General features: G+C 40.9%; 1 protein-coding gene across 1 annotated transcript in view; it reads right to left on the reverse strand.

Moving 5' to 3' along the window:
• The window catches only part of BZW2 (basic leucine zipper and W2 domains 2), a 73,008-nt gene that overhangs the window by 23,150 nt on the left and 34,452 nt on the right, over positions 1-15,406 (reverse strand). Inside the window, 3 exon segments of the mRNA XM_043509223.1 lie at positions 904-1,039; positions 10,357-10,422; positions 15,238-15,341. Of these exon segments, the coding sequence (XP_043365158.1) occupies positions 904-1,039; positions 10,357-10,422; positions 15,238-15,341 (306 nt within the window).

Here is a 15,406-nt window from a genome sequence, read left to right on the forward strand (position 1 = left end):
ATGATTGGTCATGGGTTACCTGTTCAGGAAGTCTGTTGGCTGATGCTGACTGCCAGGTGAGCTGCATCTCCATAGGACTTGAGAGTCCTTGCAGAGAAGGATTTGTATATCAATCACCTATCTACCAAGGATGTGTCTCTTCCCCAGACAGAACAGGCATCAGTTATGCCCATCAATCAGGGGGATGTCAGTCACAGATCAGGCAGGGTTTAAACCTTGAGGGTTTAAGCAGTGGTCCCCAAACTTTTTATGTCATGAGTCCCCCCTTACCCATAATGGACTTTGTCCACTTCCCCTGGGAGCTGTGGTTGGGAGTGGGGCCAGAGCCGCAGCCAGGGCTGGAGCTGGAGCTGGAGCCGGGGCTGGAGCCAGGAGTGCAGCTGCAGCCAGAACTGTAGCTGGAGCTGGCTCTGCGGCTGGGGCTGGGGCTCTGGGAGAGCGGAGCTGGGTGGCGCTCCCTCCCAACCCCTCCCTGAGGGCTGGCCTGGGCCCCACTTTGCCCCCTCAAATGTTCCTCCATGCCTCCTTAAGGAGGGACACATCCCACAGATTGGGAACCACTGGTTTAGAGTCTGCCATGATGGTTGGTGTGAGGTGTCTCGCTCTGCTGTGCAGGGCTAGCTTTTTTTTTTGGGGGGGGGGGAGGCATTATTAATATATGTAGTTGTTGCTGTGATGGTCCCAGGGTATAAGAGACCCCCACTATTGACCTGAAGAGCTCTATGGAGTTCAAAAACTGGTCTCTTTCACCAACAGAAGTTAGCGCATTAAAAAGATATTACTTCACCCACCTTGTCTCTAATATTAACATATGTTCTACAAAACACATTTCTCCCCAAACCTACTAAAGCTAAAATCAGAAAAAACGTTAAAAATAAAAAACACATCACACAAAAAATTTACCTTCTTTGACAATGTTGTCAGTGAAAAGGCTTGTCAATATAGCGACAGGCAGTGTTCCATTGCCTAACAGGATCCCAGTGAGCATTGCCAACTTCGTCTGCTCCGTTTCAGAAAAGGCTTTAAGGAACAACAGGAGCTGTGGATCAGATCAGATAAACAGGCATATCTGAGCCGCAGAGAATGACAATGTGTCGTAAAGAACATTAAGGGCCAGATTATGAACCCCTTACTTCTAAAACAGTCCCATTGAAGTCAATGGAAATGCTAGTGGAGTAAAGTGCTACTCACCAGAACCATAACAGAATCTGGCCTGTGGCAGACATTGCCACACTTACAGGAAATGCAATTACAACAGATTCTCTCTGAGCTAAAATTCAAAATAATTTCCTAACTTAAGCAATACTGATATTTTTGATAAAGCTGACAAAGGGGTAGGGGCTCTGGGAGAGAGTTTGGGTGCGGGACGGGGTGCAAGCTCTGGGCTGGGGCAGGGGTGAGGACTCTGGACAGGCAACACTTCCCTTGGGTGGCTCCCAAAAATCGACCGACACATCTCTCTGGCAGTGGCTCCTAGGTGGGGAGGTCAGGGGGTCTCCATGCACTGCCCCTACCCATAGGCAATTTCCGGCCAATGGGAGTTGCGGAGTTGGTGCTTGGGGTGGGGGAAGCATACGGAGACCCCCTGGCACCCTCACCAGGGCTGCAGGGACATGCCGACTGTTTCCAAGAGCGGCGCGGAGTCAGGGCAGGCAGGGAGCCTACCTTAGCCCTGCTGTGCCACCGGACTTTTAGCGCCTAAAATCTCTCGGTTTGGCTTCAGTAGCCTCCAGGAGATAAAGGGAGGGGGAGATGTTGAGGGAAGGATGGGGAAGAATTGATCAGCAGGGCCTACGGACCCCCCAGGAGTACCCTCGGGGACCCTAGTTTGAGAAATGCTGCCATAGATCATCTCACTGAAGAATATAAAACCACTCACAGGGTAAGGCACTACTTCACTTGAGTAAGAGTGACAGATCTGTCCTTCAGTGTTTAAAGTCAAGGATGGTTTCTTGTTAAGGGCCTGATCCATAGACCATTGAAGTCAATGGGAGGCTTTTAGCAGAGTATTTCTATTGACTTCATTTGGCTAATCAGTCTTTCCACTGATGACTTCAATGGGATTTGGATTAGGCCCTACAGTTGCAGTTCTTTTACTGACTCATCAAAAGTTTCAAGTATGCTAAGAAAACATAGAAATAGGAGAGCTTCCAGTTCTCCCTAGGAGATTGGGGGCAGGGAATGCAATTACAACAGATTCTCTCTTAGCTGAAATTCAAAATAATTTCTTAACTTAAGCAATACTGATATTCTTGATAAAGCTGACAAAGGAAATGCAGCAATCTAAGTTGCTGCTGAGACCTCATCATTCCCATTATTAATTACAGTCAGGCAGCAAATTGGTTTGAGAAGAAAATACAAGCTTCCCTGCTGTGTGAAGCAAAGGAAGATTGTGACTCAAACAGAAAACATAAGAAAATCTGAGATGAAGATGACTAGAAGATTTATAAATATATGGGTGAGAAAATTCTTGGCTATGCCATTTTTTTCCAAAGAAGGTGCAAACTGACTCCATCTTAGCATGGCAGCTAACTGGTTAGCAGGAAAAGTTATTTAAAGAATGTTATCAAAACCAACAGATCCAGGTCGGGGAAAAATGGGATTTATATTTTATAGTACCGATCTAAAATGTGCATTTTAAATTGCATTTGTTTAATCTACTGTAACCGTGAATTACGATTAATAGCCACAGTAACACTGACATCAGGAGACCTATTAATATTCTTTATATAGAGCCCAAGTGTTCAGACAATAAGCATGCTGGAAAATGCCAATGTTAAAACAACAGCAAGGGTCAAAACTCTCAGAAGCCAGAACATTTAGTGTGAGAGCTGAAGTCTATTTTTAAAATATTCCAATGTAATCCCAGTACAAATTATCTGACTGATGGCCCTGGGGACTTAAGTCTTCTTTATCCAAGCCTATAAATGTGCTACCTGAAACGTAACCTTGAGAAAGTGAAAGTAATTCAGAACTTCCAGTTTGAGACTGCCAGCAAAGCTGTTAGTAAGAGGGAGGCATCTTTAGATTTTCCCTACAGTTATTTGCTTTTCCTGTTACATCACCCATCTCTTTGGTCCCCATTTTGGCAAATAAAGAAGGAGGATTATGTATACCCATTGGAAGCCAAATAGGGTGCATTCCCATTTTAGCACTTCAAACCAGTATTAATTTCTGACCATCCTACTCTTGATGTTCCACTTGCATTGTTGTACATGTGACCTATAAAAATCCCTGGGACAAATTCAGTAAAGTTGCACCCATTCACATCAGGTCTGAATTCTGAGCAAAAAGCTGCTATTTTTAAAGCCACTACTACTGACAGCAGAGTTCTACACTCCTATAGGCTGCACAGAGAGGAAGATTATAAAGGGAACAAACATCTTTAACTGCCAAAGCATTAATAATAATAGGAACACATTGCTATTATTCAGAAACATTTTTTCACAAACATTTGAAAAATGACACACGGAAAAAACTGTTACATTTCTTTCCATACAGTGTCATTCCTAATAGGAAAAAAAATCATGTATTATAGTATTAAAAACCTACAACATTAACATTTATAAATCCTTCTGAATTTCAGAAATCTACAAATTGAACTTTAGCATTTCTTTAAAGATTATTGCAAGATCTGAAGTCACATAATATTGTTTAAGTGTTTCCTGTTTCTTCTCACACCACACCCCCAACCAAACATTCTTTTTACAAAGATCTTTTGGGACAGGTTCTAATTAAAAAGTTATTTAAGTTTATTACATTTCAATACAATATCTTTGGGGCAGGGACCTTGCCTTCCTGCTTGCAAATGCCTAATAAACTGTTGATGCTGTAAGAATATTTGAACTAATAAAGTTAAAAAAAAAGATAGCTCTGAGAAGCTTATGTACAGGATCATTCTCTTAGTTCCAGGGTATTATTATACAATCCTCATTTAGCTGCAAAATGCAGCCTAAAATTAATTATTAAGGAAAAACTTCAAAATCTTTAATTAACCCACTTAGGAACAATAAAAAAACCCACCAAGATATTCAGATCTAAGCGGTTATTAAAGTAATCAGCAATGAAAATCTGTAAGAGCTCTTCCTTTACTAACACTGTTACTAACCTCTGTTGGGGAGTTACAAAATGCCCAAGTTATTTCAGAAGAGTTCTGAACCTCCCACTGGGTTCTAAGTGGTTTATAACCTACTGATAGACAAGCGATGCTATTACTGCATTTGGTTCTGAATGCAAATTGGTTCCCAATATGAAAAATAAGAAGTATGACTGACTCCAGTACTATATTCATAGCACATCTAAAACTCCTACTTATTTCAGTGGGAGTTTTAACTGCATAATGGGCACAGGATCAGGTCCATTGTGCTGTGTTACATTTTTTTTTTAAACCTAAAGTGAAGTTCTTTGCAGTATAAGCTATCCACACATATCCTATGTAAACAAAAAGGTATATGGACTTCTCTTGTAATCTGGAAAAGCACAAAGACTGAGAAGACTATATGCCTCCATCCACCAACAAAGTGCAGTTATTCCTGAATAACCCCACTTCCTGAAGTGTGTTATTGCTTTAAGATTCACAGAATTGTTTTAAAAATACTTGTCAGCATTGCAAAATAAAGCACTTTACATATCCACAGAGAAGCACAGCAAGCTACCTACAATACCCCATGATTGTGTCAGTTCTGTTCTGCTCAGCATCTTATGCCTCATCCATATTTATCTCTCAGAAAGCCACCTTTCTGGTATCCTTCTACATAATTTCAAGCAGTTACTTTCGTTAGGGAAAGAGGAAAAATGACCAAAGTTCCTTGTACCATATCCCACTACTTGCACATACTCCTGTACGCCTCATTAACATTTACCAGTGCAGGTACAAAAATCTACACATCTGCGCTTTAGCATGATGTTTATAATGGAGAAAAATATATTTCCTTAGCCTTGAAAAAAGTTATGTAGATAGCCAGCAAGTAGAATGCTGCAAGGCTGAACCATTTATATCTATATATCTATAGATATCTATGATTATGTTTTAATGATAGACACAAGATCAGACTAATGCATGCACATGCATATGGGGCTAATCCTGTTTTATACACGAGTTGTCCCGCTGACTTCAATAGGAATACCTACATGAGTAAGGTCAGCAGGATTTGGCCCCAAGTGCTTTCCTAGGATTCCTCAGATTCCTACGCATTACCTTAACTGTAGTAGATTAACTTGGTTGTTGAAGTTGTGGTAGAAACCATCACTTGTCCATTAAACTCTCTATGGAACACTCCCACATTAGCATCAATGTCCTGGATGCCATGATTAGCTTCAATAATGGAACCCTACAAACAACTATACACCACACTTACCTTCACAGATCCTGTAACCACCCCAATGCACAAAGAAATCTGTTATTTACAGCCAAACCCTCAGATACCACATAATATGCTCCAAGGAGAACATCTGGGATATACACCTTAAAACACTCAGAACCATCTTTACTAAATAAGAACACTCCATCAGAGAAGTAGAAAGCATCATGGAATAGGCCATCCAAATACCCCGAGAGAACCTGCTTCAATACAGAAATAAAACCCCTCTCACTGCACACCCTTAGTTGTCATCTACCATCCCACTCTGGAACCCATACAGGGTATCGTCAAACAACTACAACCCATACTTGATGGGGACCTCATCCTGAAAGAAATCTTTCCTGAACCCCCTCTTCTGGCCTTCAAAACAACTCCCCACCTCTCCAAGCTCAACATCAGAAGCAAGCTCCCCACAGACTAGGACACAACAGCGAAAAGCAGTGCCAGACCTGCTAGAACAACAGAGGCAAAACTTGCAGACATATCTTCAATGCTATAATGATCAACATCTCTCACAATACACCTTTCAAGATCTATGGGTCCTACAGATGCCTATCACAAATGTGGTGTACCACATCCAGTGCACTAAATGCCCGAACAACAACTGTGTGGGTGAAACCAGACAATTACTATGCTCTTGAATGAACTCCTGCAGGAAAATGATAAAAGAAAACCACCACAAACTTTGCTTTGTGAAAAGTGTTCACCCAATCATTCTATAGTGGACCTATCAGTCCTCATCCTCAAAGGAAACCTGCACAAACACTTTCAAAATACGAACCTGGGAGCTTAAATTCATAACTTTGCTAGACACTAAAAATCATGGACTGAATAGAGAAAATGGATTTATGGCTTATTACAACAATCTGTAACCCACAAACAACCCCACTCTTCCTCCCTTGCCTTCTTCCCTCCCCCCACCGCTTCCATGACTGCAGGGATGTTAACAGGCCACCTCACCTTGAGTGGTCCTTTGAAATATGGGTTAACTATTTATGATAAACAATCTGTGTTCTACCTTGTATTTAGCTGTGACACTCAGAGTACCTTTCCTAGACCTGAGGAAGAGCTCTGTGGAAGCTCGAAAGCTTGTCTCTCTCACCAACAGAAGCTGGTCCAATAAAAACTATTATCTCACCCACCTTGTCTCTCTTACTTGGGCTGTGACAGTTCACCAGGTTACCTATTTACATACAGGATCTGTGAATTACTGGCATGAACTTTAACTGACAATATTAATAAAAGAGGATTAGCAAACAATCACTGTGCAAGGACACCCTTTCCAACCATTTTTGAAATTCCTTGCATGAAATAAAAATCTAGATTAAAAATTGCTCATCAGAGAGAAATTGCTACTGAAATCAGTGGCATACATATGCAATTGGGATAAAGTCCTTATAAAAAAAAACCCCTATTTTTTAAGTCTCACTTCTTTTTCAATAAGATTTGAAAGCCAAAAGCAGACATGAAAGGGAAATGCTTCTCAAGGTGCACAGGACTTCAGTGATCTTTTGTAATAATTATGAACAGGAAGAAATAAAATACGACACAGTGAAAGCAAGCACTAGAGTGCAAATTGCCACCTGAGTCAATCTCACCTTAAAAAAAAAAAAATTTAAACATTCCCCAAATACCACCTGCTTGAGTAAAGTGAGACTGCTGGTCTGGCCCTGATTTTCAGCATGACTGTTTCCTACCCCAGTGGAACTTTCCACCAGCACTCTCTGAACACTCTAAATTAGATGATGTAGCTGCCAGAGTATCAATTTCACTGCTGGGACAGTCACAAATCATTTCTTGTGGTATCATCAAGGCATCAATTCTCATGTCTTTCTAAGAGTAATGTAGATTTATCTCCCTTTTCAACTACCAATTTCCATAGGAACATGTTTTAGGAGAAATCCTGTTTATCAACATCCAGGCATGCATTTTATTCCACATTAAGGAAGAAACAGTAAATATTTGATGGGAAAAGGTGTAACATACTGAAATACCACCACAATGGCCCTTAAACTGAATTACTCTATGGGTTGGGTGCTGGCTACTTGCAGCATAAGTGCACAAAAAAGAATGAAGTGGACACAATGAGCCTTCTTTGTGATCCAGTACAAAGGGCAACCGTGGTGCTACTAGGGAGCACAGGCCCTAATCCTTGCCAGCATCCCCATGGGTTCCAGTTCTCTGAAATGGGATGGAGAAGAGAAGGGTGCCCCTTCCCTCTCCCCTGGCACTGGCAAATAGAGCACCAGAATAGGCTCTTGATAGCTCTCATCCAAGTACTAATCTAACCCAGCCTGATATCTAATTGAATTGTGAGGCCTGAGAAGACCACAGCCTGGGGAGGTACGGCTGAAAGGTACCGGTAAGTCTTATTTGTTAATCTGGGGTAAGCAAAAATAGCCAGATTTGCAGTCCTGGAGACGAATATCTTCCAGTAATCCACAAGGATTAGGGAGCAGCAGTGCAAGATTTCCCCCAGGGCTCTGACAACATGCTTCAACCCTAATATCAAACAGCCACCATGAATGGTAAGAAAAATATTTCCACACCTGGTTAAGTGTTGGAATATAAATTTATATACATTTAAATTATATAATAATAAATAAATGTGTTTGTCTCTAAGGTGCCACAAGTCCTCCTTTTCTTTTTGTGGATACAGACTAACATGGCTGCTACTCTGGAATCTCTACTGACATTGCTGACAAGGGTAACTATAATCTTTTTTTCAGCTGAGTTACTTGCCACTGGAGATGGGATTGGTACCAGTTCACATATGCTAAAACACCAGCAATCCATCTTAGGTAGCTACTTTATCACTACTGATTTGAACTGATGATTATCAATCCATTAGCCAATTTTTTTTTAAAGCTTCAAATTACTTTGTATTGACCACAACCTGTAACTGGCATGATTGTGCAAGATGCACTCTTAAAAAAAGCACAAAACTCGAAGTGAAGCAAATTACAAAGCAAGTTAAAAAGAGGAGGCAGTTTGAAGTGACATGGTATTCCTTTGTTAAATATGCAGAACGCTTTCTTTAATTTGAATGCAATGAGTCAACGTTTCTCATTTCAATGATTATAATAATTAACAGCAAGATCATCAGATTTGTGTAGGGAGCAGAGGTAAATTTAGTTCTACAATGAGTGATGCACTAAGCCATCGGCATCAGTTAAAAGGTATATGGACCACTACTATAAAAATAGCCTCGGGAACTAGCAAGAATGTGCAAATAAGAGCCAATATCCCTAAGCCACTGTATTTGTAAAGGGAGTTAGTTTGACATCAGAAAGACACTCCCTCACTTGTTCTGTGCATGATATTTAATACTTGGAACAGTATTCCATATTCTTACTCATTTTTATTAAATGGAGGCATTTTAACCACAATAGAAGTTATTCCCACATCAGCACTGGCCACAGTTTTATTATTCCAACCATTAACCTATGATATATTTTATATTAATTCTGGCCAGAAGAGTGTAAAAGTGCAAACATTTCTTCACAGATTTCTTCAGCCTTCCATGTAATTCAGTAAATGACAATTCAAAACATGACCACCACATTCACTGAAGTCTAAAGTAAGCAAATACAACATAAACTTTGCTGTTGTGATACTTGCTCTTACCATGTCACAGACATGCACTCAAAGCCTACTAAACACCTAAGGGCTCATTCTGCAACCTATACACACCAGACTAGTTATGACTCATACAAGCAGTCTCACTTCAATGCATGGTAGATTTGCATTCAGTATATAGAAAATATATGATAGGAGTTTGATACAACTCTGGGTTCTGTTGATATAGGGACCTGGTGGTGAAATTCATCCCAATGAGTGCTCTCCAGGTGGTTCCATAGCCATCAAGCACCAAAGAAAGAAAAGGAGTACTTGTGGCACCTTAGAGACTAACAAATTTATTTGAGCATAAGCTTTCGTGAGCTACAGCTCACTTCATCGGATGCATTTGGTGGAAAATACAGAGGGGAGATTTATATACACACACAGAGAACATGAAACAATGGGTTTTATCATACACACTGTAAGGAGAGTGATCACTTAAGATGAGCCATCACCAGCAGCAGGGGCAGGAAAGGATGAAAACCTTTCATGGTGACAAGCAAGGTAGGCTATTTCCAGCAGTTAACAAGAACATCTGAGGAACAGTGGGGGGTGGGGTGGGGTGGGGTGGGGGGGAGAAATAACATGGGGAAATAGTTTTACTTTGTGTAATGACTCATCCATTCCCAGTCTCTATTCAAGCCTAAGTTAATTGTATCCAGTTTGCAAATTAATTCCAATTCAGCAGTCTTTTGTTGGAGTCTGTTTTTGAAGTTTTTTTTTGTTGAAGGATAGCCACTCTCAGGTCCGTAATCGAGTGACCGGAGAGACTGAAGTGTTCTCCGACTGGTTTTTGAATGTTATAATTCTTGACGTCTGATTTGTGTCCATTTATTCTTTTACATAGAGACTGTCCAGTTTGACCAATGTACATGGCAGAGGGGCATTGCTGGCACATGATGGCATACATCACATTGGTAGATGCGCAGGTGAACGAGCCTCTGATAGCGTGGCTGATGTGATTAGGCCCTATGATGGTGTCCCCTGAATAAATATGTGGACAGAATTGGCAACGGGCTTTGTTGCAAGGATAGGTTCCTGGGTTAGTGGTTCCTTGTATACCTTCAAATCAGCAGCACTGCGATGGGTACACAGATCTTGGGAGAAAGCCCAGTCCTTGCTTACAGACAGCCCCCCAACCTGAAGCAAATACTCACCAGCAACCACACACCACACCACACTTGCCAACTCTGTCCACATATTTATTCAGGGGACACCATCATAGGGCCTAATCACATCAGCCACACTGGGAGCCGCACTCTCTGACCCAGCCAAGTTAAATCAAGACAAGAACAGCAGCATGTAAGAATATGCAGTTACTTTGGACAGAGGGTAGATGATATTAAATCCAAAGAGATACTGGCACCAACATTACCTTTTTGATTTCCTCTTCAAATGCCTTTTCCAAATACTTATATCTCCTGATTAGTTTATTGAAGACCTAAATACAAAACAGATTAAGTTAGAGAGATAAAAACAGTCAGCCTATTTTACAGGTAGGGGGCCAGGAACTAGCACTGGCTCCGGTAAGTCAATAAACACCCATAACTTATTGGTGATAAACTTTGGAATACAGAATTTTTTTTTTTAAAAGACCTATTCCAGCTCTGAGGAGAAAGAAGTAGGGATTAGTGGCTTCTTATGCTTTTATGTCTTATTATACGATTTTCTTTTAGATATGACCAAATACACTGCGTTTCTAGGAAACTAGGTACAACAGGTGCTGTGCGCATTTGTGCAGCAATCCCTTGTCTCATGAGCTACCGTGACAAATGTTCTGATTCCCAAACTCTCATCCCTGTTCCCCTCTCTTCTCTCTCTCTCTCCAGTGCCCCTAATTCCCTTTTTACCCCATTCATAGCTCCATTTGCAGGAGTGAAACAATGAGGATGTCCCCACTTTGCATGCATCCTCTAACAACATAGCTGCCTGAGAAGGCCGGGGGATTGAACAAATAGAGGGGGGCCTGCAATGCCATGATTTTAGGGCTGAATATCTTTAGTAGATGCAGGCTTATTAAGAAAGACCTTGACACAAAGTATCATAAAATGCTTTATGATCAGAGGCAGAGGGAGAATACTTTATAGTGCTAGCAAAGTTATTTTAAAAATCTTTTCAGGAACAACTATGCAAGAAACTAATAGTCCGTGCTACTGGAGTGTAACATGCATATTCTGGTAAATTTCAGATTATTTTAATAGGACTGTCAAGGTTCCTTCCCCACTCTGAACTCTAGGGTACAGATGTGAGGACCTGCATGAAAGGCCCCCTAACCTTATTCTTACCAGCTTAGGTTAAAAACTTCCCCAAGGTACAATCTTTACCTTGTCCTTGAACAGTATACTGCCACCACCAAGGGTTTTAAACAAAGAATAGGGAAAGAGCCCACTTGGAGACATCTTTCCCCAAAATATCCCCCCCAAACCCTACACCCCGTTTCCAGGGGAAGGCTTGATAATAATTCTCACCAATTGGTACAGGTGAACAAAGACCCAAACCCTTGGATCTTAAGAACAATGAAAAAATCAATCAGGTTCTTAAAAGAAGAATTTTAATTAAAGAAAAGGTAAAAGAATCACCTCTGTAAAATCAGAATGGTAAATACTTTACAGGGTAATCAGATTCAAAACATAGAGAATCCCCCTAGGCAAAACCTTAAGTTACAAAAAGACACAAAAACAGAAATATACATTCCATCCAGCACAGCTTATTTTACCAGCCATGAAACAAAAAAAAATCTAACGCATTTTCTAGCTAGATTACTTACTAACTTAACAGGAGTTGGGAGGCTGCATTCCTGATCTGGTCCCAGCAAAAGCATCACACAGACAGACAGACCCCCTTGTCCCCCCCCCCCCGTTCAGATTTGAAAGTATCTTGTCCCCTTATTGGTCATTTTGGGTCAGGTGCCAGCGAGCTTACCTTAGCTTCTTAACCCTTTACAGGTGAAAGCGTTTTGCCTCTGGCCAGGAGGGATTTTATAGCACTGTATGCAGAAAGGTGGTTGCCCTTCCCTTTATATTTATGACAGAGTATCTTAAATCAGGGCCTCAGATGTTTTGAACTTTTCATAAAGACCCTTGCATTTCTCCCTCCCCACTGAAAACCCCCTCCTCTCCTCAGCAGGTTCTTCCCATGTCTGTATATATATGCATACATATCCTTTTCTGGTATACTCAGAGAATAAGCAGAAGGGGTTTTCCCTTGTCCCCACACTGGCATCTTCAGAAACATCTCCCATCTCTTCTCAATTTGTTTTTTCTTTTTATAAGGGATGGCTGGGAAGAGATGGCAGTGGGCCTTTCCCTGTTCTCTCCTGAGGAGACATAGGTCTCCTCCCACTAGGGGCTCCCCAATCGTCTCCCCTCCCCTCAAGATACTCTGATCTTTTCCCCCCAAATCCACGTCTGCCCTCTATTCATGTCTGTCCTCCACTTGTCCATTTCCCTCTCTTCCCCTCCCATAACTGCCTCCCTATCTTCTGTCCCCATTCTGTCTCTTCATCCTTTGTTACCTGTCCTCTCCATCTGACTGCAGCACTGGTAAAAGGCGCAGGGTAACACACTGCTACTGTGGCTGTACTGGCCTGGGTGTGTTGGGTGTTGAGAGGAGAGAGGTTGAAAATCAGTTCCCTCACCACTGTGCAGAGCCAGCACCAGACTTGTGACTGACATGGGATTCGACTGGGATGGGAAGCTGGTTTACAATAAATATTTAATTTTTTTGTTGTTGCCAGTTTGTTGTGACCTGGGGGTAAATGACAGAATTGGTTTATTCCGATAATGTATTTTTAAGAGGCTGTCAAGAGCCTATGACTGGCACGCTTGTTGCAGAGCGGCAGAAAATGAAATAAAGGATGAATTATGGCCATGTGAAGAGGCACACTGATATGGAAATGTATAGTTAATTAAGATGTGGAAAGAGAATGAACATCATGAGCTGGGTTTTTAAGCCTTTTGCCTTTTAAAAAATAAGAAAATGTTACATATTATGACTCTATTTGTAATGTGGAGAAGTGAAGTGTTTTGGGATACTTAGGGCATGTTTACATTGAAATTAGGCACCTGTAGCTGGCCCATGCCAGCTGACTCTGGCTCAGGCGCTGTTTAATTGCAATGTAGATGTTCAGACTCAGGCTCGAGACAGAGCTCTGGGACCCTTCCCTTCACCTCGTGAGCCCGAGGCAATCAGTGACCTGCAGGACTTTTATTCTAGTGCAGACATAACCTTATAATGTGCAATGATAGTGTCTACAAGGACCAGCTAATGTGCAACATGTTCATGCACTTTAGAAATCATACCCCTGCTGTGCACACAGGGATTGTCTACAAAGAGCAGCAAAGTGCCATGCAAGTAGTGGCATTACTGGCACATTTAAGAGTCCTCAAGTATGCACTGACATAAGACTGGCCTGCAGATTAAAGCAGATCTTGGAGTGACTTTAACAGTTATTTTAGCCTTAATTTCACTCCTTCATGCTAGAGTCAAACCTCTGTTTCCTGTTAGTCCAAAAAGAGTTGGCAGAGTCAGTAATGGAAGCATCAATTCAGTTATTAACTACAAATACTGATTTGTTTTGCCGACTTTTGGTATAACTACTTTCATTGTGCTGCATTTCTAGTTCCTTCAAACCTCTTGCCTCTACACTTAAATGCAGATTTTATTGCAAAGCTAAATTTCTGATATTTCCAGTTGTCATTACCAGACAACTTAAAAATCTATCCATGCTGAAGAACCAAAAGCAACAATTTTGTGCAATAAATATTATGAATAAAGATGTTCTTAAAAAGAGCAGCATATTCTTAGCAAGGGGTGGAGTGGCTAAACATGTTGCTTGCTACACAAAAGAATTTCACTCCTCCAGGAAGATTTTTAAAGTAGCCTCACACTTCTCAGCCAACATATGCTATTGAAACAATTCTTGAAGCTAGTGCCCTTTGTATGAGTCTTGCGAGGGTTTGTAGATCACCTGAACATGTTGGCAGGGATAATGGTTCTTATTCTTTCATGTACTGTATCCAGTGTTACAATAATAATTAGATACATAAATACTATTTACAAAACAACAGATACTGTAATTTATTATATCTGGACACACACTAATGAGATTGCATTTTTTTAAATTTAGTTTTACTTATATGCAGAATTATAGGGTGGCTCATATTTTTCTGTAATGACAATGCTCATTCCTATTAGAATATTACAGATTATTATGCACTGCTATTAGTCATCATTATTTGTCATACTCCACTACGGAGTTATGTGATTTGAGATATTCTTGCGTAAGTCTTAATGTTCATTGCTTATTTGTATTTATTTCACATAGGCCTATTTTTCCAGTCCTGCCAACTCTTACTCTTGTGAATAACCTTTTTCATAACATGTAGAGGGCCACTGACATCAACTGGACTATTTGTGCAAATCCCGATTACTTGCATGAGGAAGAGTTGTAGGATTAGGCTTTAAATTTTTCAGTCATAACTCTTATGTTCTATATGTTAATTAAATATAAACTTTTTAAAACCTTTTATAAAATAACTCTGTATGTAGAATGTATGTAGAAAAAGGACAGCACAAACTAAAGAGAAGAATAGGAAATGATTGATAAACCTCACAAGAAATATGATCAAAGATAAATGTTTGACAGCCCTATAATAGTCTTTTAAAGGAATTGTGACCAGATAATTCTCGAAATCCTTTTTCTTATCTAATGCTTATAGATTAGAGGGAACAAAGGCAGATTAGTACTTAACTATACTACTTAACTGCTTTGTAATTAGTCTACTGCATGGTCAAATTGCAGATTTATCCCTATTATGGGAAGTTAGATGGGGTGGGATCTGAGTTATCAGGAAAGAATTTTCTGTAGTATTTGGCTGGTGAATCTTGCCCATATGCTCAGGGTTGAGCTGATCGCCATATTTGGGGTCGGGAAGGAATTTTCCTCTTGGGCAGATTGGAAGAGGCCCTGGAGGTTTTTCGCCTTCCTCTGTAGCATGGGGCACGGGTCACTTGCTGGAGGATTCTTTGCTCCTTGAAGCTTTTAAACCACAATTTGAGGACTTCAATAGCTCAGACATAGGTGAGAGGTTTTTCACAGGAGTGGGTGAGCGAAATTCTGTGGCCTGCATTGTGCAGGTCGGACTAGATCATAATGGTCCCTTCTGACCTTATCTATGAATCTATTATCTTTTCTAATGATTTATAAACAGAATACAGTGGCCTGTCAATAATGGGTTTCCCTTCCTACCCTGACCTGAGCATAGTTTCGGATAGCGTCATGATCTTCATCTGCAGAAAATACACAGCGGCTGGTCATCTTGGTCTTATCATTGTCATCTATGCGCGTCCCTCCAGGGGCTAAAAAGAAAGAGAAAAAGCGCAATGAAGATGCATTGTTCAGATAAGGCCCCCTACGACTTACT

This window comes from Dermochelys coriacea, chromosome 2 (genome assembly GCF_009764565.3).
Source record: "Dermochelys coriacea isolate rDerCor1 chromosome 2, rDerCor1.pri.v4, whole genome shotgun sequence".
Lineage (NCBI taxonomy): Eukaryota > Metazoa > Chordata > Testudines > Dermochelyidae > Dermochelys > Dermochelys coriacea.